Here is a 27,558-nt window from a genome sequence, read left to right as displayed (position 1 = left end):
ATGCCTAAGGATTGTGCAGTATCATTAGCCAATTTCTCAACTTCATGAGATAATACAAAGTTGCTCAAGGCTAATCATAACACCATAATATCATCAGAAGAATAAATCTGAGTGGAAGTATCCCAAATCTCAACTTTCCCATGATATATTTTATTTCCCACCCCTTACTAAGTGTCTCAGTACCTTAAGCACATAATCTGAATGATGACAAAATAGTATAGATTTTCCTGATGTGTCTTTAGGAAAGTCTTAAACTTAATTTCAGAATTTAATAAACATGTCTCTAACTCTTGGATTTTAATTGTGGGAGGTGAATAATTTGTTCTCTTGACTCTCTCGTAGCACCCGCAACAACTTCAGATACACCTCACTCGATTTTTCCTGCAAAACACAAACACACACAAAGGTGACAGTATCTTGTGACAGACTCATTTTTTTCTTCTCAATCTCTCCAGGAATTAACATGGACTTATGCTAGATGTTTTTTTTTTTTTATTACCACTGTAATGGGTTACCATCTCTCTCCCTGCCTAACTTGGGTCCTTTCCAGTGAGAAGAGGATGGAGCATTAATCGCATGTTGAATCACTGCTCTGTGCTCACAATTAATCCCTCTTAATGGTCTTAAATCACTATGCTCAGGTTGTACATTCTCATTATTACTCTCTATTAATTTAGTGTTTAAATGGCATAGCTTTGTATCTCAATAAGGTTATACAAATGTGCTATGAGTGCATATTTATAATGTTGAATAATAATATTCTATTCTGGGCAACATAATAAACAAAGCTCTTTGCAGTCAGACCTGACTGACTGCCCTGTTAGTGTTAAAGTGCAGGAGTGGATTTATAAAGTCATAGTAAAGCTACACTTGTACAAGGGAAAACGTTATTTTATTAATCAGAGTTTTTAGATCACCTCAATCCCATAGACCATTTCAATACAACTAAATAATTCAATTAAAAGAAATAAAAGTTTATTTCTGTAGCCATTTTAAGAACAGTTTTGTAGAATTCTGAGTCTACTTTCCATGTGGCAACTAAAATGTCCCAAGACAGAATAAGGAACTATTAGAGTTTGAGTTTATAGTATTGAACTATTATTTTTGTGTTTCTTTTATATGAAACAAGAACTGCCTTTCAACAATGCACTGTTAAGAACAATAATAATCAGAGAGAGAGAGAGAGAGAGAGAGAGAGTTTATTTACCTATGCATGAAGCATGAGACAGATTTTTGTGTGTCATGTGATTTCAGGGAAGTGACTCAGCCCCACCTCTTACACAATAAACCACAGAGCAGGTTTCACTTAGAGAAGATAACTTAAAGCAAACAGCAACAGACAGACAGCGACAGGAAGAGGAAGAACAATGCTGAAAAACGGTCTTTACACAGGTTGGAGTTTTAAATTCAACACTTTATTAACTTCTCTTTAATTGTTTTATAAATCTGTGGAATGGCATTACAGCTTAGGTATACTTCTATATAAGATAAATATATCATATACTGAACCTTCTTTTTATTTAAATCTCTTGGTTTAACAATTTGGACAAGCTTCAGCAGAAACTATGTGGGTGTGGCTCAGAAGGAAGAACAAAATGTGACCTTACGTGTTCATACAGAACTGTGGAAAAAAAAACAAATGCAAAACAATAGTAAATGATTTTGTAATCAAAGCTACTGATTAACATTTATTAATAATATATTGTTTATAGTAAAGACTTCCAAAATATTTTTTCTATCAAACAAAACTTACTATACAGTAAATATTCTATTATTTATTTATCTTCTGCCTTAACACAGCATATCTCACTGCTCTCTTCACACATTTAAGACAGGATTATAGTATAAATGGTATTGCACTTAAGACTAGTGCACACTACATGACTTTACTAATAACATTTTAGCAAGGGCATAGGTTTGGTCTCAATATTGGTAGGGACACCCACCCACCCCAGAAAAAAAAGAAGACTGTTTAATGTTGACAACCAACTGGTTTATTAAAATATAACATCTATATTTACATTAAGATCTGTATTTACATTTAAATACAAATTAAACAAAGCAACAGATCAAACCTAACCCTCACCTTAAGCCCTGAAGGTCCAGCTGCTTCTCCCTCAACCTGCCCTATGGCATCTTTAGGCCTACTTGATTTCTGAGTTTCTGAGTGTAATAAAATTATGCGCTGATGAAGATACATAAACATATAGTTAAACTTTGGATCCCATTTATTTTTGAGGGAAATGTTAATATTGAGTGAATAGGATCTTATGTTGTTTTGATGTAAGATTTTTTTCAAAACAAACTCATGACCAATATGTTGACTTTCAAAGGTTATACTGTATATTTGCTGAACATCCTAAAGACTGACTTTAATGCTGATGCCTCCCTACAAACCCTCACCTGAAACCCTGAAGATGCAGCTGTTTCATCCTGCTCTACTTCAGCCTTCTGCTGGGTTTCCTGCATTTAAACTCATTCATTAAACAATGACATTTTCATGGGATTTCTAGACTAAAATTCAACTCAACATAATTTCATATATGCACATATTTTAACACGGTTAACTAACATCAGTTGACATTACTTTCCACAGTGCAAGGCTGGTGACGTTTGGTCACTAACAGGTTTTCATTTTAAATCAATGTGTCTACTGGACAGTTAGTTTACTACCTATTACTTATGCTTTGGGTGGGGAAAAAGCTCCAGATGTCTCGTCGTTTTTTTGGTGGCATGATATCTACAAAGTACAAAACGTGTTGGCATGGGGAAAATACTTTATGTGGCAATAGAGGAAAGGGCGTAAATTCATCTGAAAGACTAAATTCCGTGTCTGTACTCTACACTGGCAGTTCGATATTTGCATGTAAGGTGAGCCTTCAGATAGCCCCGCCCCCTCCCTTTCAGCCAATCAAATGCTAGCATGCCTAAATCCTGGAGCTTCTGGGAGAGTATGCTATGGAATTTACATGACTTCATTCCAAAGATAATGTGAACGAGTTCGCACAAATATTGGTAGGGACAATTCTGCCCTCCCAAAATATTGGTAGGGACATGTCCGTACCGTCCATATGCAAACCTACAACCTTGCATTTTAGCCCTAATTTCACGGTTGTTGACTAATTTTGGGGCTCCGCACCTTTTGGTTTTGACTATTTGGTTTGTTAAACCTAAATGATTGTTAGGAACATCAAAAATAAAAACAATTGTGCTGCACAGTATAAAAAAGCAGATTTTAGCATTATACCTCCAGTTCACTTTGCAGAACTGACAATCTTTGCTGTCCACGTTTTCGCAATTAATCCGTCATTACCATTTTCTCTTATTTCTAGTTTTATTTGTTTAATAAAAAATAGTGATAGTTACCAAGTCACATGATAGATAGAGCTGAGGTATATTATTGTGAGAAAGGGGGATTTGGGGGATGAGGTATGATTAGAGGAGAACTCTCCAGGTGAATGTTGGAGAAATGTGTGAACCTGTAAGTGATGGTGTTGTATACAAACCCATTCATCCACAAAACAACCACCCACAAGTGATTAAAGTGTAGTGAGTGTCCAGCAAGTCTGTGATTCTGAATTTGTGTAGTCCACATTTGACTTTAGTTTTTTTAATCATGTTGGAATTGGTGATATCTGCATAAGAAAAAGCTCATTAATGAACCTGAAACATTTATTTAAATAAAGAAAAACAGTTCAATACTTCCATCACTGTGGAACAACAGAATAAAGAGTAAATATTCTTATCTTGGCGCTGACTAGTCGTCCCAAGTAAATACATTTCTCTATAGACAGATAGAAAAGCAGGTTTAGCTCAATCCTTATAGGTGATAGGCTCAGAAAGCCAAATAACAGCAATGGTCGATTACTCCAGCCATAATGTCAGATAAATTAAGGTTTACGGAGATTTTTTTTTCCCAGCATGTTACTGTAAACTTCATAAATGTGTAATATATAACTATATTACTTTCTCATTATAGAAAGTTAACTGTTTGCAGATGTCTATATGGTAGTAAAATCCATAAAGCATCCATCATTTAATACATGAGCATGGCTGCCACTACATCATTTTATCTATACATAACATACATAACATTAGTGTCATATCCTGGGTGTATCCCTGACCACTGTTCTCAGGATAAACTCCACAACCCTGACCAGGATAACACTCTTACTGAAGATGAATAAAAAATAATGAATGTTTCCTTCCTAGAGTTTTGTAATAAAATATTACTGTGTACACATGCAGAAAATATGAGGGACCTCCTGAAAAAGCTAGCCCTTTTTTATTATAATAACCATGGCTAAAAAGCTAATCAGCTGAACATGGTAGATTTAGAAGGTCCAGGTTAATTTTAACAAACCACATTGGCCAGTATTTTTCACATTGGTGAAAAATAATAATAATCAGAAAAACATGAATGAATAGATTAGAACTCTAGAGGGAAAGTAAGTGTGAGTGCATAAAAGGAAGGAAAGTTAAAAATTAATTTCCTTTTTTCACTAAAATGAAACAATCATAATTTATGTTTCTGAACAGTGAACACTGAAGTAAGATGACCTGAGCTAACACACACACAGAACGAGTAAATAACACCACTACCACCAAGTCCTAGTGTGGATCAGGCAGTAAAATGGGTAAGAATTTAAGAACTGGTTATTACTGGTCTGCTTCTGTGCTGGATTTTCTGGAGCTTAACACAACATTGTGTTATTGTGTTTTAGCCCAACCGGAGTCCAGAGTCAATTTTGTGCTGTTTGGAAACACCTCTGCAGTCCACTTTGGACCTGAAAATGTACTACTTGGACAAGACCTACCCATTCTAAACAACACAGAGTTCTCTCAGATTGTCCCAGTATCAAGAATGGTATCAGGACGTAATGTTTCTGTCATCAATATCCTTGGCTTGGAAGAGACTGAATTCTCCCCACACATCATGCATCAGTTCATTAGTAGACTTGTTAAAGAAAATGAAATCCATGCTTTCATCTTTGTGCTTCAACTGAACCGGTTAACAGACACTAATAAATTGGGACTAGAATGGCTGAAAAACACATTTGGAGAAGATGCTCTTTCTTTTGTGATGATTCTATTCACTTATGAGAGAGAGGAGGAGTGTGACACCATTGTAGATGACTTGAAGAAAAACAGTGTTCTAGAGCAACTGACACGGCAATGTGGAGGCAGGTACCACACATGCAGCAAGAGCATGAACAACCAATCAGAATTGAGAACACTGCTAGAGAAGATTGACCGCCTCACCTCTGATAATAATCAGCGCTGCTACACTGTTGAGATCTACAACACAGCCTTCAGTCAGCAAACAGGTATATAAATATTACAGGGCAAGTATACAGTATTTAAATTCTTCATACTTCTCATATTCTTGTTCTATCATATAACTTTTATAAAATGAGGGAAAGAGATTTTTTTTAACCCAGTTTGGTCTCGCCAATTCCCACCACTAGCTACCTCAACCCCCATCACACGACAGCCACCAGCTGGAGCAAATACATGCTTCATTTGAGAAATGTGAAGCCAAATTCCACATCTGTTCACCGGCTGTCTTTCACATACATGAGCTCACAGATGACTGACTGTTTGAGGCAAAGTAATTCCCGCCTAAAACCGTTAAAAATGACCGAAAATGCCTCCTCAGCTGTTCAAACTGTGAGGTCCCCTTTCTCTGTAAATGGGTTTATAGCAGTATTGGCTTTAGATCAGTTCATATACAGACACAGCACTTGGTTAAATCTACAACACTGACCATACTAATCACTGTTTTGAGAAGATAATCATCAACAGTAGAGTTATCACTAATGTTAACCGGCTAGCTTCTTGCTAATGCTACTTGCAATTGTCCGCTGGCTAGCTTGTCTAGTCTGAATAATCACTCAGGCCTGTAACTGTAAACATGCAGTAAAGTAGCTGTTCATGAGTTTTACCTGCTCTGACAGAGTAAACAAAAGGCACAGTTTCATGGAGGCATTCATGTTTTTTTATCTAATTCTCACAGTGAACATTTCGAGGTGTGAAATGAAGTTATTACAACATGGAAATTACCATTTACAAGGTATCACAAACACACTGTGACACATTAGTGTCTCTTTGATAGTGGAGAGAGATTATGCCCCTCCCACCCAGAGTGGACAGCCATTTTTACTCTCTTGACTCCCAGTGAAGTATGGTCAGTGATTAATTTCTACTTTATACAATTCTGTATCACTAGGGAGAAACTAAGCATTTGGGATGGGGTGGGTTTAAAAAAAAAGCAGGTGCGCAGTCCAGGGGTCAAGATACAGGCAGGCAGCAGAGAATCTGACTGGTAAGAGCCAGTAGCTAAATGGTGCAGGAATACTAAGAGTTTGCCAGTGGAAGCACAGTGGTAATTATTTAGTAGTGGGATTTTATGCAGCTGCCATGCAAACCCAATCCCTGAAGATTCTAATGAAGAGTTCTCATGCTTACCTTGCTTTCAGAAGCACTTTACAACTTGGTAGTGCTCATAGATGTTCTCACTTCATACAGATGAATGGGGAGCTGTATTAGGGCAGAAATCTGAGCAAATAAAGCCCATCCAGAGTTACTATGTGATCAGAAAGTTTATTTCTAGCTACATGTGGTCCTAGTAGAAGTACTTCTGTCTTTTTATTAAATAAAATTAAGTAAAAGGAAGTTAATAAACATCCAGTGTCTAATATCCTTTACACAATCCTCAAATTTATTAATCCTCCTCTGGCTTCGCTGAAACATACAACTGTGTATCATCAGCATAACAGTAAAAGCTAATTCCATGTTTACGAATAATTTGACCTAGGGGTAGCATATATAAAGTAAAAATCAGTGTGCCTAAAACAGAACCCTGTGGAACTCCAAATTTAACCTCGGTATGCGTGGAGAAATCACCATTTGCATCTACGAACTGATAACGATCGGTCAGATAAGACCTGAGCCAGGAGAGGACTGTTCCCTTAATACCAACAACATTTTCTAATCTATCAGGGAGAATAGTGTGATCTATAGTATCAAAAGCTGCACTAAGGTCGAGTAACACAAGCAGCGAGACACAACCCTGATCAGAGGTCAGTAGAAGGTCATTTACTACTTTAACTAACGCTGTCTCTGTGCTATGATGAGGTCTAAATCCTGACTGATACATTTCATGAATGTTGTTCCTATGTAAGTACGAGCAGAGCTGCTGTGTACAACCTTTTCTAAAATCTTAGAGATGAAGGGGAGATTTGATATTGGTCTATATTTCATAATTATGAGATGGGTGTCCTTTTTTCACTTGAGCACCTGCCCCTGGGAATGTCTGTGCACGGCCCTGTACCTTTCCATTAGTGCGCCATGGCCTGCGTCTGTGCTAAACCACAGGGATAAACTGATGACAGGTTTTAGTGTGTTAAGAGATAAAGAGTGGGAGAAAAGAGGTGGAGAGAGGAAGAAAGTGCTACTTAGTGGAGTGAATGGTGTTAGTGTCCTCGCTCGGTGGACTCGTGCAGGTAGACTCGCAGGTCTTTACACTCAGGCAGAATTAATGAAGCAACAGAAAGCCTTTTATAAAAAACTGTTGCAACAACAAGATAGCAGTTTTAAAGTGTGTATGCACACTTTTATGGATTCAACAAACACAATTCTGGATGCCATTTTGAAAGAGCTGCAAGAACTCAGAGTTAGCCTTCAATTTACACAAAAGGAGGTTGATGACCTGAAAGCGGACTTTCTTGATGCTCAGACCAGGCAGTTGTTGTGGAAATTAGACAACACTCGCAGACTCGTCCTCTGAAGGTAAAAAGGTTTATTACAGAAAGATGGTTAATGCACGATAGAATAAAGCAGGACAGAATAATGAGAGCGCTCTGAAGCGCTTGTACTAAAACACTACTATATATATGAAACTCAGAGCATGACATCATTCTGTGTACCGATAAGAAGCAGTTTGAGGCAGTTCAAACAGGCTTTGTTTTAGGATCTTGGAAGATGTTTAGACAAATCTTGAAGAGAAGGACATGTTTGTGTCTCTGTAAGCAGATAAACATTCTGTACTGATCTCAGTGACGTCACATGGACTTCTTAGGCGTTATCCTCTGATGAACAGAATAAGAACAAAACGATTACTAAGTAAGAGACAAGCAAAAAAAGAAGCTAAATATTGTGATTTTAAGTCAAACTGTTTAGAAGACTTCCAGAGTGGAAGAAGCAGAATAATAATATAAAAACTAATGAAAACACCTTCAGTGCTTGACCCCTAATAATAATAATAATAATAATAATAATAATAATAATAATAATAATAATAATGACAATTAGGGGTGAAGTCCCTTATTGTTTTTGTTAGTTTTCTTATTATTATTCTGCTTCCTCTATGGTCTTTTTAATCTTCTGAACAGTTTGAATTAAAATCACAAGATTTAGCCTCTTTCTCTGCTTGGCCCCTTAATTGCAGCTATATATTTTATTATTATTATTATTATTATTATTATTATTATTATTATTATTATTATAATCATCAATCCATCCATCTTCTATACCGCTTATCCTTTTCAGGGTTGCGGGGAAACCAGGAGCCTATCCCATGGAGCATGGGGCACAAGGCGGAGTACACCCTGGAGGGGTGCAAATTATTATTATAATCATCATCGTGGTTATTATATACTGAAGAAGGATTTGGGGAAATGCTGCTGAATTAAATACTATTTTGTTAAAAGAAATATATTTAGATTTGTGTATGTATTTGCTCGTGCACGAAATTGTCTGCCATCTAGCGGCAAGTAAATGCCATTACTCCTGTGAACTTCCTGCTTTCACTTTTGATTTCTGAGCTGTCATGAAATGGCGTCAGGTAACGGTAAGAATCAAATTATTATTTCCTTAAAAGAAATATGTCTCTGTGGGTGAAATCTGCCAGTTTCAGAGAGAATGAAGTGAAATTTGTTCCCTGTAACTGATCTGCATGTTGAAATAGATTACATGAAGTGATAAACATCGGAAAGCATATGGATTAATTACAGCACAAACATCAAATCTTTCAAATGTAGATCAGACTTCAGCCAAGCATTTTCCGATCGAACTAAGTTTAACTTACTTTAGACTTCAGACTTTATCTTTTTGTAGTCTAGTTTAATCCCTTAGTTTAGAGATTGCAAATATAACAAATGTGAAATGTAGTCTTTGTGCTGATTGTGGCCTGATTCTGTGTGACACAGATGTGTTTATTACTGAGGAACATTCTTTATAAACAGCTAAAAAAATTAGTAGTATATTATTACTGACCTTATGCTCATTAGATACTATAACAGAATTAGTATATAGCATAAACTAAGGAGAAAATATGAGCAGATTATGAATATTTGAAATGAAATAAATGTGTGTATGAATACTCAGGCTTGAGAATGGAATATTGAGTTAATGTAGAATGATCTATTATAATTCTAATATCTAATATAAGTGCTTAGTTTGATTCCTTTTTTCCAGTTTCATTTTTTTGAACATTTCTGCTGAACTAAACATTTCTGCTGAACATTTCTGCTGAAAATTTCTGCTGAACATTTCTGCTGAACACGTCTACCAAACATGTCTGCTGAACATCACCTTTTCTCTTCTCTCCTCCCTTCCCTTTCCCAAATACTTAATTAAGAAGAAAAAAACAAATTGAGCAACACACAGCAGTAAACATTCACAGGTTTTTTTTCTTTTTATTCTAACCAAGGAAAACAAAATTAAAAGTACCGAAAAACCTCCCCCCGCCCCCCTCGGCTCACCATGGCTACCCAATAACTGTCGCTGGTTATATAGATATTGTAAAATCCAACAACAGACACAAAAATTTAAGTGGAAAGTGTCTGTAACTCCATAAAGTATACGATAAAGGGATGCCATTTATAAAAAAAAAAACTTGTCCATACAACCCCTCATCGTATACCTTTTTTTCTCGAGTTTTAGAAAAAACATCACGTCCTTTAGCCACTGGGAGATAGATGGGTATTTAGCAGACTTCCAGTGCAACAGTAGGGAACGTCTTGCTATAAGGGATGTGAAAGCAATAACATCCTTTTGTATCGAGGTCAATGGAACTGAGGCATCAGGAATCCCAAATACAGCAATCAATGGGCAAGGTTTTAAATCTACCCTGAGAATAGTGGACATGATGGTAAAAAAAAACCAGACCAAAAACCATGGAGATCAGGGCAGAAGAAAAACATATGGCCAAGATGGCAAAGAAAGCCATGGCATTTATCACACTTGTCCTCTACGTCCGGATACATCACAGAAAGTCTCGACTTGGACAGATGGACTCTGTGTAAAACTTTGAACTGGATAAGTCCAAGACAAGCACATCATCAATGCCTTTACATGAGACTGACCCAATATGATGCAGATGTGATGAAACCTCTAGGAGGAGTTCGTTAAAGTTCAAGGTCTGGAAACGGCAAAAAACGGAGCAAACATTTAAGAGAAAAATCAAAATGGCTGACTTCCTGTTGAGTTTATGGCATGGAATCAAGAGACGTTTTTGTACGTATTGGCATGTTACACATGTTTACCGAATTTCGTACAAGTGGGTGGAACGTATCGCATTGTTGAAATTCTTTAGGTGGTGCTATCAAGCCATTTTGCCACACCTAAGTTAAATGACCAAATAAATTTATAATTTTTCAATACTTTAATAAGTATGCCAAATATCCTGAGTTTTTGAGCATTCCAGAGGTGTCAAATGTGCATTTAAATTGTAGGGGGCGCTATGTAGCCGATGAGGCACAACTATGATAAAATGCAACATCAATTACTGTCATAAGATAAATGCATATGTAAAGTTTCATCGATTCTCAACCATCTTAAGTCTCTCAAAACTCCGTGAGAATCTTTGAAAATCCAACATTTCATCCAACATAGCCGACTTCCTGTTGGGCGGAGTCAGATACAATCATGTGAACTTTGTTGCACTTGATGAGAGCAATGACTGTGGTAAATCTCGTGCACATCGGAGCAACTTCATCCCGACCATTGCCTGCATTCGGGGGCACTATGGAGCTCCTCGACCACGCCCATGCCCGTGCCCTACAGAACCATTACATTTTCACCGGTTTTGACACATCTGCCAAGTCTCATGAGTTTCCGGGTATGGTTAGGCCCTTAAAATCATACGAATGCATGAAGAAGAAAAAAAAATAATAATAAACACCGGAAATACAATAGGGCCCTGCACCTTTGGTGCATTCGCCCTCCGGTGGACACACAAGGTACGGCACCTTCGGTGCTCGGGCACTAATAATAATAATAATAATAACAATGAAAATAATAATAATGATAATAATGATAATAATAATAATAATAATGATAATAATAATAATAATTTATTAAATTATTATATATTATTTATTATATAAATTAATTGATTCTGAATAGATATATTGTGTTGTATTATGAAAAGTGTCTGAGAATCAATAAAAAATAACTGTTACTCAAAGAAAATAAATAAATAAATAAATAAATAATAAAAAACAGAGCAGATCCGGTAGGGCTTCGCACCACCGGTGCTCGGGCCCTAATTAAAGCTGCAAGCAGCGATGAACGGGCCCTCGCAAAAAGGTGCACGTTGGGGCTGCTGTGCCAGGAGAATGCGATTCCATTTTTTAGCACTTTTTAGCACTTATATGTTGTTAGTAGTGTATCACAATGAAAACATGTAATTTCCTGTTGCCAGCAGGTGGCGCTATGAATATAACTGAACATTGGATTGTAGATGTCCTTAGGCCAGTGTTTGTATCAAATTTGAAGTTTAAAGCAGATTGAACATTGTATGCTTGAGTTATAACTACTTCCTGTTTAATAGCAGTAATGGCATGCTTTAGCACCTAGCTAAGTGTTGCTAATATAATTGCTTGGTTTGATTCCTTGACTGATGCTCAGTCCTCTGACTCTTTTCATTTTTATCCCCCACTGTTTTCTACCCCAGTATTTTTCTCAAACCTCGTCATATTTTAAAAACTATATAGAATCTGTTTAGTCAGATCCTCCCTCCCCCGTACTGGATATTGTGTATAGCAAGGACGTACAATTACACGTAACTGATACAACCGGTCCTGACTTTTAGTCTTGCTTTCAATCCCATGTGCAAATGCCCGCATAAAAGTTCAAATACATGTAACTGATGCTTGTTTTTCAGGTTTATTCCAACTGCAGAGATGGCAAAGTCTGTCCACAAGTGAGTTACACTGATTTCACAGTTTCCTGAAGTCACTCTGTCACACTTGTCCTATTCTAATTCTATAAATGAGGAAATGTTATGAATGGTTTCTAGAGTTTTATATGAGCAATGTTGTATTGAAATGTCCTTCACAATATTACACAGTCCAGTGTACCCTGTTCTCAGGAGAAACTGATGTAGTGCTGATAATTCCACATACTGAAATGTATAAATAACAAAGCTAGTTACAAACATTTCAGCAAAAATTCGTGTGTTGGAAGCCCTTCTGATGAAAGAGAGTTGTCTGGTTACACAATAATCCGAAGAATATCAGTGACATACATTTTATCCATCAAAGAACTGTTGATCTAAAACAGAAATTAGGAAACAAATCATACGTGTCGATCAGTGATGCAGTTCTGGTTTTTATTGATTTCCTAACTCTGGGGCTGAACATGAAGCTGTTTAACCCAGAACAGAGATGATCGATATTTCTTTTCCCAATAATGTTTCAGTGTCTGAAGTGAGGATTGTGCTGCTGGGAGAAAATGTTCCTCTGACCAACAGAGTGGGAAACTTCATCCTGGGCAGATCTGCATTTGGGACTGACGATCTTCTTCCTTCAGAAAAGATGCACAGTGAGAGAGCCAGTGGTCATGTGGAGGGAAGAACCATCACCATCATCAACACACCTCATCTCTATAACCCTCAACTCTCTCAGGAGGAACTGACTCGGAGAGTAAAAGAGTGCATTTCTCTCGCTGATCCTGGACCTCATGTGTTTCTGTTAGTGCTTCACTCAGAATTAATCACACATGAGGAGCAAGACAGAGTCAGAAGCGTATTAGCCACTTACAGCCCACTGTCTAGGGAACACTCAATAGTGATAACTACAGGTGAAGACCATGGATTCATCAGTGAATGTGAAGTGAGACACCACAGAATCCAGAATATATCTACATTTGATAAACATCAGGTTCTTCCGCTTTTGAAGAAGATAGATCAGGTGCTGAAGGAGACTGGAGGAAGTGACCAGATCTGCAGAATGACTGAACCTCAAAAAGGCAGTGTGCCAGAGAAGAAGCAATCAGGAACCCTAGGAAGACAGCAAGATCATTTGACTGAAATCACAGCAAAGACAGATAGAGATACAGTAGAAGGACACCTGGAGGAGAGTAAAGGTAGGTCAATGGATCATGTGGCATTAAAGATTGGTTTTAATTAATAATGAATAAGTCATCTTCGAAATAAATTGTAGATTAAAACACTTCATTACCATATATAGTGTGTATACTTACCATAGAGTTAAGTATCGTGGAGATAAAACGTCTACACCTTGTTAAAATTGCAGCTTTCTGTGATATAAAAAGCTAACTGCGGAATAAGATCAATCATATCTGATCTTTTTCCACCTTCAATGTGATATAGTTGCCAACGAAATTCAAGTGAAAAACAAATGGAAATGTTTCAGGTGGAAACAATGAAAAAAGAAAACAAATATATAATAACCTGCTTGCAAATACAGATATAAAAAGTCTACACAACCCTGTTAAATTTTTTTTTTTTTACAATTTTTACATCAGAAAAACCTTGTTAAACCATGTCAGAACATTTTTCACCTTTATTGTGAAAGTGACAAACACCTAGAAATGTTTTTGGGGGAAAAGAAAAACAAAAAACTTCCAACACCCAGCTTACGTAAGTGTGCACACCCTTTTATAATTGGCAATGTGGCATTGTTCAGAATCACATTCAAACTCTTGTTAAATAATAATTAGTGTACACTTGCCATCAGTTAACATGACTGATTAACCCCAAATAAAGTCCAGCTGTTCCTATAGGATTTTTTTTAACATCGTCTTGGTAACGTCCAACTGGAAAAGCCACGGGCCACAAATAGCTTACAAAGGAGGTACAGGATCTCATTGTTGAAAAATATCAATCAGGAGAGGGTTACAAAAACATTTCCAATGCACTGGATATACCATGGACCACTGTATAGACAATCATCAACAAGTGGAGATAATATGACACGACAGTGACACTACTAAGAACAGGACGTCCTTCTAAAACTGATATGAAGGCCAGGGGAAAACTGGGGAGGGAGGCTGCTGAGAGGCCTACAGCACCATTAAAATAACTGCAGCAATTTCTGGCATGTACTGGATGCTCCCTACATGTGACAACAATCTCCCAAATTCTTCATATCTCTGGGCTATGGGGTAGGGTGGCAAGGTGAAAACCTTTTTTTAACACTTGTGCAACCGGGTCATTGTGCATTTTTCTTTTTTCCTCCAAAAATGATTCTTATTGTTTTTCACTTTAATTTACAGGTACAAATTTCACAATAAAGGTAGAAAAGTTCTGACAATTTATGTTGGTTTATTTTTTTTATTTTTATTTTTCCATCTTACAGGGGTGTGTAAACTTTTTATAGCCTCTGTAAGTGTACACACCATTTTATATAATAGGGCTTGTTAAAGCATGTACACGATCTCACTGTGGAAAGGTTTTGATCAGGAGAGAGGTAAAATAGTATCTCCAAAACAATAGATTTACCATGGGACCCTGTGATGGTCATCATCAACAAGTGGAGAAAATGGAGACCATTTCTCCAACACTGACAAAATTACAAGAAGAAAACATATCAAAGAGGCTGCCAAGCCCACCTAAATAACCCAAAACCATGTGCCTGTTTATGACCACGTATTTTGCCTTTTGATTTGATTTGATTTGATTCTCTTAGCACCTACTTATTCTTACTGCACTTGCATTCATATCTGAAAACCATTACATGACAGGTACGCTCTGATGAGACCAAGGTAGAACATTTGGGCATAATTCTAAAAGATATGGTAAAGAAATGTGGTTTTTAGTGAAGATAGAGGTAATTATGAATGGCTCCAAATATTACTCTATTTTAACACAAATCCAAGTCAACAATGGAACAGATTCAGAAGAAGAAAATCAAAGTTTTGTAATGGCCTAGTCAGATCCCAGATGTAAATCCTGTCAAAAACCTCTGCAATGACTTGAAGAGGGCTGTATACAAGAGATCCCCTCACAATTTGATAGATCTGGTGCATTCTTGCAAGGAAGAGGGGAATAAAATTGCCAAAACAAGATATTTTGGTTGCTATTTCACATTAAAGGTGCAAAAAGATCTGACAGGATTTAACTTGGTTTAAATTTTCACATCACTAAATACTGTGATTTAAACAGGGATGTGTACACTTCTGTACATAAGAAAAATCTAGTACAGTATGTGTGTTACTAATCAGTCTTCTCAGCTTTGTCCCAAAACATGCTGAGTGATATCTATTGAGCAAATCCTCTAAAGCAGCAGTCCCCAACCTTTCACGGACTGGCGTTTAAGGTGTGGCGGATAAATACAACAAAAAAAATGATACGACCAGCATAAAACTGGGGTATTGTTTTTTTTAAATATAATAATAAACGTGAATCCAATGTGAAATCGCAACTTTATTAGAAGTGTCCTCATAACATCACGCCAACAACATAACATGAGTAACATCCTCTCTGTAAATAAAATGGTAAATGGTGCACTTATAGAGCGCTTTTATCCAAAGCGCTTTACACTGTGTCTCATTCACCCATTCACACACCAATGGTAGCAGAGCTGAAATGCAAGGCACTAACTTGCCATCAGGAGCAACTTGGGGTTCAGTGTCTTGCCCAAGGACACTTCGGCATGTGGAGTCATGCGGGCCGGGAATCGAACCCCCAATCCTACAATTAGTGGATAACCTGCTCTACCAACTGAGCCACAGCTGCCCCCCTAATGCTCTCTGGTCGCTATGGTAACGTTTCAGCATGCCTTCAAAATAAGATACACCACAAAAACAAATATAAAGTGAATGAAAAATACAACTCACCATAACATCAGTGGGAGCCCTGAGCCTGTTTCTCTGTAACGAGAGGGTCCCATCTAGGGCTAATGGGCATGGGCGTAACCATGCACTCTTTGGGGGGGTCATGTCCCCCCCAGTGTTGAGGAAATACCAATCTGTCTCCCCAATATACAGGAGAAAATATTTTCTATATGTCCCGCTTTAATTTTCCCTGCCAACAGATCTGTATTTTCTTCATCTATTCTATACATTTTATCTATTTATTTATGTGTATTCTTTTTTAATATATTTCTGATTGTTAAGGAAAATCGGTCTGTCCCCCCTCCAATTGTACACGTGGTTGCGCCCATACTCAACGCGAGTTCGTTGATGTATTTTAGCAGCTCAGTCTGGAAGAAATGGAGACAGCAGCCAAGCGTAGAAAAGTGCAGCAGAACATACGACCTTTTTTCAGACAGTCAGTAACTAGATACCTAAATATCTAGGCTAACATCAGTTCCAGTTTTTGACCATTAACGGTACATTCACGTGTACATCCTCCCGCCGGGGTGGTCTAGCACTCTAGGAACCTCCCAATGTCCATACCATGGTTACGCCCTTGCTAATGGGAGACAATGATACCCGGAGTGTGTTGCTTATGTCCAGTCTACTCCGTAATTTTGCTTTGGTTGCTGTCACTGCAGAAAACCCCGCTTCACACAGATACGATGTCGGAAATGTTCTGCCATGACTTTAACCCAGAACACCGCAGAGTTGTTGTCTCGAACATACTTTTAAGGCCACTGTCATTTGCGATCTCCAGCAGTTGATCTTCTTCTTGCACAGACATGCTGTATTCACCTGGTTTGTTGACAAATGGGTCACGAATCCATTCCTTGGCAGTTCGTGGGTCTTTTGTGGTTGGGAAGTAGCACTCGAACTCTTTTAAAAGCAAAGAAAGGTGATCGTGCACCAGCTAGGAGAATGAAGGCTCGGGCTCAGTCTCTTCCAAAATCCCAGCTAATGTTGGAAACACATCAAATATACCTCTGTTCACGTGCAGTTCCCACAAATCCAGTTTGGCTTTAAATGCAGCTACTTTATTTTCCAACTTGAAGACAGTTGTCATTTTCCCCTGAAGTGACAGATTGAGTTCATTGAGCAGGGTGAATATGTTGCACAAGTAAGCGAGGTTTGCGACCCATTCCTCATCACTGAAATGTGCTACCAGCGGTGACTTTTTTCTGAGAGAAATTTCTGCAGAGGCTCTCGTAATTCAAAGACTCTGGTCAGCGATCTCCCTCGGGATAACCATCTTATTTCTCTGTATAAGAGAAGGCATCTGTGCGCCCTGTCCATCTCCTCACAAAGCTGCTCGAACAGGTCTGAGTTAAGGGCGTGTGCTTTGATGTGGTTAATAACTTTAACGACATCATTCAATACACTGTTAAGTTCCGGTGGTATTTTTTGGCTAGCCAGCATTTCCCTGTGAATGATGCAATACGTAGACTTACATTCAGGTGCAACCTCTATAATCCGAGCAGTTAAACCAGACAGCCATCCAGTCATGGCAGCAGCTCCGTCTGTGCATATGCCGACACAAAAGGACCATTTCAGTTTTCCTGATATATAATCATCCAGCGACTTGAATAGTTCTGCGGCTGTGGTTTTGGTTGGCAACGATAGTGCACATAACATATCCTCATGCACATCCTCTTGATAAAGATATCGCACATAAACAAGTAGTATAGCCTTGTTGTCAATATCTGTAGACTCGTCAACCTGGATTGCGTACCACAGTGATGTATTAATCATCTCCAACAATTGTGTTTCAATGTCCTCTGCTATTTCCTCAATGCGCCAGGTGATGGTGCTAGCCGAAAGAGGCACCTGTGCTATCTTTTTAACCGCAGCGTCTCCTAGAAGTTCATGGCAAATGTCTTTAATGGCGGGAAGGATCAATTTTTCACCAATAGTGAATGGCGTCTTAGCCTTAGCAATACGGTTAGCCACCAAGTATGATGCTCTCAGTGCACTCGCATTTGTTGATGTGGTGGCCCTCAGTATTTGCTTCTGTCCTTCTTGTTCACACTTTTTTCTTTCAAAATACTCAAATGGCTTGTCTTTTAATACAGTGTGCTTGGTCTCCAATTGGCGAAGCAGTTTTGAAGGCTTCGTTGCCTCATTAGAGAGCCGTTTGCCACATATTATGCAGAGCGGGCTTGGTGCGTGGAAATCACCTGTCACAATAAAACCATATTTCAAGTAGGACTCCTGATATTGTCTGTTAAATGCAGCTTTCTTTTTCATGGAAGTTGTAGACTCTTCTTCTGTCTCCTCACTGGGCCTTTTCCCTTTTGCAAATAAACTTTCCAAAGACGTTTGTATTTTACTCATTTTGCTAGCTTGTAGGTTTATTTTTAGCAGTAACATATCATGTGACCGAGACAAGCGTCTTGAAATGCATCAAGAGTGAGTCATAGACAGATGTAACGGAGAGAATCTGGTCATTTTTCAAAATAAAACATTGTTCAGACTCAGATAATAAATAAAAATGGAAATAGTGTAGGTTATTTATTCTTTCTGTGCGGCCTGGTACCAAATGACCCATGGACCGGTAACGGTCCGCGGCCCGGGGGTTGGGGACCCCTGCTCTAAAGCATAGAACTGTCTTTCAGCTTTTGATTAGCACAGAGAGTTTGGTTGTTACTCAACAAAATTGTAGTAGTATTATTACTTTGTGTATGAGGCATTTTGAATGAGATGCTTAGACAGATGCTCAATGACTGATATTTCTCACACCAAACAGTGCGAGTTGTTCACAAATTACATAACTGACTAAAATTAATAGGAATACTAGGCTTTGAGAATATATTTAGCAAATGGATATTTTTCTTGGATAGAGATGGGGTTTTTGCATTTACTCTAGACCATCACCTTTAAACACAATCACCTGAAAAAGAAAATCCGTATGAAATATGTACTGAAGATTGAAAAAAAAAATTACCTTGCTGACACATGAATGAGACTGATGACTGGAGAAATAAATCAAGTAGGAGACTCAAGTCTATTTTTTAGCAATAGTTCTTTCAGATAGTTATTGAAATTAAGTATTGAGGCTAAATAAATTTTGAAATATTAAAACTGATTACTTCTACAGAATGTCTTGTTCATTTATTCAAAATTGTCTAATAAAGCACACAAGGTTTAAGTTAAATCATTAATCCAAAATTAAATAATTCATTAAAAAATATTACTTTCAAACTATTACATTTGAGCCAAAGGTTCTCCCTGTAATTACAAGAAAACAGAACATTCATTGAAAATTCAGGAAAGGTATTACTTTTTTAATCCCTTCAGAAGGTGATTTATACCATTTGGAACACAGAGACTGTCACCACAAGAAACAAATGTGCCGTGTATTTTGAGCTATTTGAGTTACCATAGTTTGCTGTAGTTCTGATGAGTAATGATGGGCAAGGTAGTCTTCCAGCAAGTGCCAGTGGCATGGGCGTAACCACACACTCTTTGGGGGGGTTGTGTCCCCCACAATGTTGAGGAAATACCAATCTGTCCCCCCAATATACAGGAGAAAATATTTTCTATATGTCCCACTTTAGGCTTAGTGGGAGACTCCCCAGTAAATATACATCTCCCTCACACCGCAAACACTCCCCTTTTTTCCAGAAGTGCATGTTGAAATATCACGCTTCTGGGGAAAACCATACACTAGCTGTAATTATAACCCCATGACATTGGATAGCGAACAGCACAGCTATTTAGCTATGCCAAAGGTGGGGGAGGCACTTGAGAGCTACCTTTCTCCATCGATGGCAGGTAATTTAGGGGGACCACCTTTGCCATCCAAGCCATGTAAGGCCACCTTGGCACAGAGGGCGAATGTGGCGGCCTGCCTCCCCTGTGAAGAACCAGGGGGACTGCGCGGCCACATTCACCGCCCGCTAGTAGGCCTGATCTGAGAATGATCATAAAAGCCAAGCAGACAAAGAATGAGCAGTCCTGATGGGCTGTGGAGGGAATTATCAGGGGACATGAGATTGTTAGGGCAGTTAGCCCTAGTTGAACTTGAACTACTGAACTACTACCACTGAAAAGTACTACTTTAGGACCTCCCCTAGCCAATCTTGTTCCAAGTTTTCAGTCTTCTCTGGTCAGCGAGCTATCACAGGGCAATGAAAATCTGATGCTGTTCAATGATATCAAGATGCTGACACTCAACCTCATCATTCCACAGATTCAGTTCGAGGACTGGTTTGTGATCTAAAATATGCATATTTCCACATAGAAATACTGCCCAGTCACAGGAAGTTCCTGAGTTTTCCGTTGGAAGCAACAAATACCAATATTGGGTTCTTCCCTTCGGTCTAGCTTTATCCCCTTGCACCTTCACAAAGTGCATGGATGTGACTCTAGGGCATCCGTGTACTATACTACCTGGATGACTGGTTAATTCCAGCATGATCCAGGGAACTGGCGATTCAACATTGAGATGTTGTTCTCACCTACATGAGGAGTTTGGGGCTCAGGTTGAACCTCAAGAAAAGTATGCTTTCTCCAGTGCAGAGGACATCTTTACTAGGGGTTATTTGGGATTCTACTGTAATGAGGGTGTTTCTATCACCAGCACGTGTAGCGTCAATCCTATAAACATTCAGCAAGATAAAGCTGGATCTGGGCATTCCCTCCAGTCTCTACGAGAGACTGTTGGGGCGTATGGCAGCAGCAGTCAATGTCATACCATTAGGCTTTTTGCACAGGAGACAGTTTCAGTGGTGGCTGAAAAGTCAGGGATTTCATCCGAGGATGAATCCCTGAGAGTAATCAGTGTCACAAGGCGATGCCTATGTTCTCTGAAAATTTGGAGATGTCCCTGGTTTCTAGACTCGGGTCACCCTCAGGATGTCTCCTTATCACAAGATGGTAATGACAGATGCCTCCCACTTGAGCTGGGGTGCGCTCTTAGATGGCTATCCAGCTCACGGTCTCTGGTGCGACATCTGGAGTGGCATATAAACCACCAAGAAATGCAGACCATATTTCTAGCACTGAAATTCTTTCTTTTTCATTTGAGAGGTCACTATGTGTTAGTTGTGACAAACAATACAGTGGTGGTCTCATATATCAACCACCAGGGAGGGTTACATTCATGCCCCCTGTTCATGCAGGCACAACTACTATGAGATCAGAAAGCTTACTTCTAGCTACACTTGGTCCTAATACAAGTTCTTCTGTCTTATCAGAATTAAGTAAGAGGAAGTTAATAAGCATCCACCATCTAATGTCTTTTACACATTCCTCAACTTTATTAAGCTGCTGTCTGTTCTCTGGCTTCGCTGAAACATACAGCTGTGTATCATCAGCATAACAGTGGAAGCTAATTCCATGTTTACGAATAATTTGACCCAGAGGTCGCATATATAAAGTAAAAAGCAGTGGACCTAAAGCAGAACCTTATCGACCACCAAATTTAACCTCGGTATGCGTGGAGAAATCGTCATTTACATCTACGAACTGATAACAATCAGTCAAATAAGACCTGGAGAGGGCCGTTCCCTTAACCCGTGCACCCAAGGTCCATGGTGTATCGGCGCCGGCATGACGGAGACCTGGGCTGGATACGTCCTGGCTGCACGGTCCCTGCACAGAGAAACACACGGTGTAGAGGGGCTGGGAGTGGTAGTACCATGCTGCGTGCTTACCTTGGATTTGTAGGCGATAGCACAAGATATTTCCAGTGTGGTTCTTCGCTCATGGGCCTGTTTGTTGTGTAGGTCGTGGATCTGTTTCTCTACAGCCTTCAATTCCAACAGCATTATGTGCAGCTCAAACGAGTCCTCATCGGCACTCAAGAGTGGAGAAACAACCAACATATTCATCTTTATAAACTGTGGTAAATGAGATAAATGTGAAATGTAAACAAGGCTAGCAGTAAGGTGATGTTGGCGGGTGACAAGCTAGTCAGGGATGTTTGAAAGATCCAATGAAAACTTAGCAACAACACAATGTTATGAGTGTTTTAATCTAAAATAGTATCAGTGATGTATGTAAATGTTACGAAAGTAAAAAATTCTATTTTAAAGTATAGAAATTTAGAAAAGATAGTGTCAGCTCGAGGGACACGGCTTCCTGCGACACTGCTTCCTGCGACACCAGTGTTGCAGGCTTTCTGCCCTCCTCTGTTCCCCACACCTGAAGAGAAATTGCACCTACTGTGTCTAGTAAGGGCTCTCTGTACTTTGTACTTACATTCACCGCTCTGGCCAGTGGTGTAAGTCAGAGCAGTTGCTGGTCTGCTCTGGTGGCGACAGTAGAGATGATGCTGTGTCTAAACAGCGCATCTGTAATTGGATACTCTATCTCTATCTCTTATGAGGCATGCAGTCTTGCTATGCCTGTGGGCATTAGGGCTCATTCCACTAGCAGGTTGCATCCTTGAAGGCTTTATCCAAAGGGGTACCTTTACAGGATGTGTGTGCTGCAGCAGGGTGGTCTATGCCACACACATTAATTCGATATTACAGTCTGGACATGCATTCCACCCTGGGCTCGCATGTCTTGCAGTGACCCTCGGGCTCGGATCTTTTGAACAGGCCGTACCCTCAGTATGATGGAGTGGGTATTCTCATTCTCACAGCATGTAGCTCACACAATGTTGAGTTCTTTGAAAGGTAACATCTGGGTTACACATGTAACCCTGTTCCCTGAGAAGGGAATGAGACTTCCGTAGCTTTGTCATACTTTGGCATGCCTGTGAATTGCGTCTTCACTTCAGTTAATAGAGACTGACGGCGTGGTTCACAGGTGCTGTTTTATATCATGCGACATGCTTAATCTCCATGTCACCTGGTCACAGCAGGCCTATAAATAGGCAGGATTTCACACAAGCGTCAGATACTGGTCATGTACGAGGGTGCTTGCCACAGCGTGAAGCTCAGGCAACATCTCATTTCCTTCTCAGGGAACAGGGTTGCATGCATAACCCAGACATTTTTCAGGGGATGCTGGAGTTACAGGAACTTGCAAATACCCCTTGGTTAAATCCAGTGTCGAATAAAAGCAAGCCTCACTTAACTGACCAAGCAATTTATCAATATGTGGCTAATTTAAACATCACAGTAACATTTTCTAAATTCCACACAAAAATGGATCCATCCATTGGCCATGGGAACTCCTTGATTACTCCCATATCAAGCATAGTCTTGAGTTCATTGACGTTTTTGTGTTCGGATAAATGGTAGAGACGGCTGTATACAGCCATGCCTGGAGGAGTCTCTATGTGGTGTTCTATGAAGGTCTCTATGAGGATCCTCTATGAGGATTCCTTTGCCATCCTACTTTTCTGCCAGCATCTACTACTGACAGTCTTTGAGCTGCTGTGTGGAGACAAACAAACAGCTAGTCTCCACGAGTTTCAGTGCCCAGAAGTGTCATTGATGTTCCTCTTGGGTCTGGCTAACCCGTTGCACCACCACCTTCCTCACACTCTGGTACTCCAGCTGCACGTGTGGAGCAGCTGCTGCATAACAAGCTGAGCTTCCCCTGACAGCAAGGGGAGGAAGTATAAGGCCCACTTGTCTTCAGGCCATCCCCATGAAGTTTGGGGCGAGTGTGTTGTGTCAGCTCTGTCTCTCTCTGCGTCAAATAATGTCACTTAAAGTATAAAAACACATATATAGGCTGGCAGTAATATAAAATTCATCACATGGTTCAACCTGCTTGCTCTCCATCCTGAGCTGATGCTTGACCATGCCCCCATTTATATACCATTTAATAGTATATTAACTGCTTTGTGGAATTTATTTATTTAAAACATACTACTGTGTATATATATCCAGATTATGTCTAGGGCTGCAACTGGCAATTATTTTGAGAAATAAGCTATACAATTTTTGCATTGATAAGTTATTTGGAATGTTTTTAACTACAACCCCAATTCCAAAAAAGTTCAGATGCTATGTAAAATGTAAATAAAAATAGAATTCAATGTTTTCAAATCTCATAAACCTATATGTTATTCACAGTAGAAAATAGAAAACATATCAAATGTTTAAACTGAGGAAGTGTACCATTTTAAGGGACAAATTAGATGAGATGTTTATATTATATACAAAAATTATTTATTTAAGAAAATATATCTTTGCAGAATTTAAATTAATAACACTACTATATAACTCTTAAAAAGGCCTCATAATTGCAATAGAACATTACTGACATTTATTGGACAGTCCGTCACAGGATGAGAATATTATCAGTGTTATGTCAACCAAATGAAACCCACAGAACTAACACAAGGCATTCTGTACATTTATTGGTTCTACACATATTTTTTTTTTGCAACCATGTGTTTTTTGTATTTCAAGTCCTGTTTTGATCATTCCTGAACAGACCGATTCAAGAAAAAGGTCAAACATGGATATTAGTGTATAAATAAATAAATCTAAATAAATAAAATCAAATAAACAAACATACCATAAATATAATAAATATCCACTGCCCGTTTCACTAACGGATACGGATAAATAAATTTAGCCTGCCAAGTGTGCATGCAAGGTCAATCATTTTCAGTGTCTAGAATCAACTTCAAAGCTTTGCATTGACTTTTATTGTACAATGCCTGCAATGCCTGCAGTGAATCGACTATGCTTATGATCGACTGAACCAAAAACAGTATGATGACTTGGTCTACAAAACAACTACTTAAAAGCAAATTGATTCAAATAGCTTTGAAGTGAGAAAAAATTTAATCTTATAGACATATCATTCATTTAAGATAATGCTTATTTTAAACCCACCATATTGTAATATAAACTACTAACCTTTAAGCCAAAGTAGCACAAGATAATGATTTCTCATAAGGCAGGAAAAATCATGATTATATGATTATAAATGTGCTATAGAGAAAATCAGATTAGCTAAGACAACTTGATACACAGGGGTGTGTATGATTCAATCAGGTATATCAGTCTACCACTATTTCCTCACAAATATGACAAAGAATTACAAATCTTATAACATAGTTATAACCTTATACCTTATAAAATAGTATACCTCATAATTCAACAACTCGATAAAGAAACTTGCCACCTATTTTTATTATCTTTTTTATTTTATCAACTAATTGTTTAATTTATAATTATGTCAGCACAGTACATTTATCTATTTGTGTTTTTTTTGTCTTTAGAATCAAAGCAAACACATTTTAAAATGGTGCTGCTTGGGAGAGAAGAGACAGTAAAGACCTCAATATATAAACAATTAAAAGGTAAAAATACTTCACTGTCAAGCTCGATGTGTGTAAAGCAGGGAGAAGTGTGTGGACACCTGATCACGCTGGTGGAGATGCCCGCTCTCCACAACACTCAGCTCTCAGAACAGGAAGTGATGCGTCAGACTCTACACTGTGTCTCCATCTGTGATCCTGGAGTTCATGCTTTCCTCATCATCGTTCCTGAGGGTCGTCTCACTGATGAAGATAAAGGAGAAATAGAGTTGATTCAGAGGATCTTCAGCTCCAGAGTTAATGACCACATCATATTCATCATCAACCAGCAGTCCCAGAAGGAACAGTTAGATGAGACACTTCAGTCTGTGATAAAGGCATGTGAGGGACAATATACATTCTACAGCAGCAGAACAGATGCAGCAGAACTGATTACACGTGTGGAAAAGCTTCTTAAACAGAACAGCAGTCGTCTGTATACGATGGCCATGTACTCTGAAGCCCAGCTTGAAATACAGCTGCAGTACAAAAGAGAAATTGGAAATCTGCAACAACAAATGACTGAAGTCATGATGAGAAACAGAAATCAAACACAAGGTAAAAATCTAATTATTTATCAATCTGATTGTTGTGTTTAGTAGGAAAAAAAACCATGGTTATTTGCAACCCATATTTATCAACAGAAACCATGGTTTTATACCTTAACAGTATTTTATACTTTGTACAGTAGAATATCTGATGTATCAGAGGTAATTAGATTTGCTGGTTAATTGTACTTTTTACAATTCTGGAGAGGTCCAACTCCTGTGACATCAATTTATAATAGCTCTATTATGTCTATTCATATATAACTCAAAAATCATAGATCAATGGCTTTTCTCTGTTTGCACAGATTTATTAAAAAACCCTGACACACTCAGAATTGTGCTGTTGGGGAAGACTGGAGTTGGGAAGAGTGCAACAGGAAACACCATTCTAGGAAAAGAAGTGTTTAAAGAAGACCTGTCTGATGAATCAGTAACCAGTGTGTCTCAGAAAGAGACAGTAGAAGTCAATGAGAGAGAGATTACTGTGATCGACACTCCAGGACAGTTTGACACAAATATCAATAATGATGAAACTAGGAAAGAGATTATTAAATGCATGTTCATGGCAGCACCTGGTCCTCATGTGTTCCTGTTGGTGCTGAAATTAGGAAATCGCTTCACACAAGAGGAGAGAGAGGCAGTGAAAATTATTGAAAAGGCTTTTGGTGAGAAATCTAACATGTACACTATTGTACTCTTCACTGGAGGTGATCTGCTAAAATCGAAGAAAATTGAACAGTACATGGAAGGTGCTGGGAAAAATTTAAAGAAACTTTTGTCTGAGTTTGGGGACAGATATCATGTTTTCAACAACAATGAAAAAAACAGTAACACCCAGGTCCAGACTCTCCTGAAGAAGATTGATGACATGGTGGCACTGAATGGAGGAAGCTACTACACTAATGAGATGTTCCTACAGATTGAAATGGAAAAGCAAGCAAAACTTCAAGAGAGAATATGGAATGAAAAAGAGCAGCAGATGAAGAACGAGGGAGAAGAACTGAAAGCTAAACACAGAGAAGAAATAGAAAAGCTGAGTAGGATTATACAAGAACAAAAACAGAACCAAGAGAAGGATCAAATGACAATGGAAATGTGGAAGAAGAGGGAAATTGATCTAGAAGACGCATTAAATTCCAGAAATGCAGAGCTGCAACAAATGAAAGAAACTGTTGATCAAGAAAGACGGAGATTAAAGGATACAGAGCAGAACTATAAGAAGAATATGGAAATGTGGAAGAAGAGGGAAATTGATCTAGAAGACACATTGAAATCCAGAAATGCAGAGCTGCAACAAATGAAAGAAACTGTTCATCAAGAAAGACAGAGAACTGAAACAGTCTCAGATCAACTTAAATCCCATGAAGAAGAACGTACAATAAAGGATCAACAAGAACAAATGAGAAAAGCAAAGGAGGAGGAAGAGCGAAGAGCTTTAGAGACTAAATTAAAACAGACAGAGGAAGAGAAAAATCATCTAAAAGATAGACTGCAAGTAGAAGAAAAGATGAGAAGGGAAGCCCAAAACTCTTATAACACAATCATGAAAGAAGGCTCATACCTCAAGTGGCAGAAAGACCAGGATGGTCAAGAAAGAATGGATGAAATTCAGGAAATCAAGAAGTGCTGCCCTGAGTCAACAGCTGCAAAAAAGGTAGATATATCTTGCGGTATTACATTACTTAACAT

General features: G+C 38.5%; 1 protein-coding gene across 1 annotated transcript in view; it reads left to right on the top strand.

The window, feature by feature from the left end:
* Window positions 1–325: 325 nt before the first annotated feature.
* The window catches only part of LOC128616026 (interferon-induced very large GTPase 1), a 50,726-nt gene continuing 23,493 nt past the window's right edge, over window positions 326–27,558 (top strand). Inside the window, exons 1-6 of the mRNA XM_053638478.1 lie at window positions 326–1,392; window positions 4,725–5,327; window positions 12,170–12,208; window positions 12,706–13,371; window positions 25,244–25,879; window positions 26,175–27,523. Of these exons, the coding sequence (XP_053494453.1) occupies window positions 1,368–1,392; window positions 4,725–5,327; window positions 12,170–12,208; window positions 12,706–13,371; window positions 25,244–25,879; window positions 26,175–27,523 (3,318 nt within the window). The 5' untranslated portion in view covers window positions 326–1,367. The remainder of the gene's footprint in view (window positions 1,393–4,724; window positions 5,328–12,169; window positions 12,209–12,705; window positions 13,372–25,243; window positions 25,880–26,174; window positions 27,524–27,558) is intronic.

Source organism: Ictalurus furcatus, chromosome 12, assembly GCF_023375685.1.
Source record: "Ictalurus furcatus strain D&B chromosome 12, Billie_1.0, whole genome shotgun sequence".
NCBI classification, from domain to species: Eukaryota; Metazoa; Chordata; class Actinopteri; order Siluriformes; family Ictaluridae; genus Ictalurus; species Ictalurus furcatus.
This window is presented reverse-complemented; position numbering and strand designations above follow the sequence as displayed.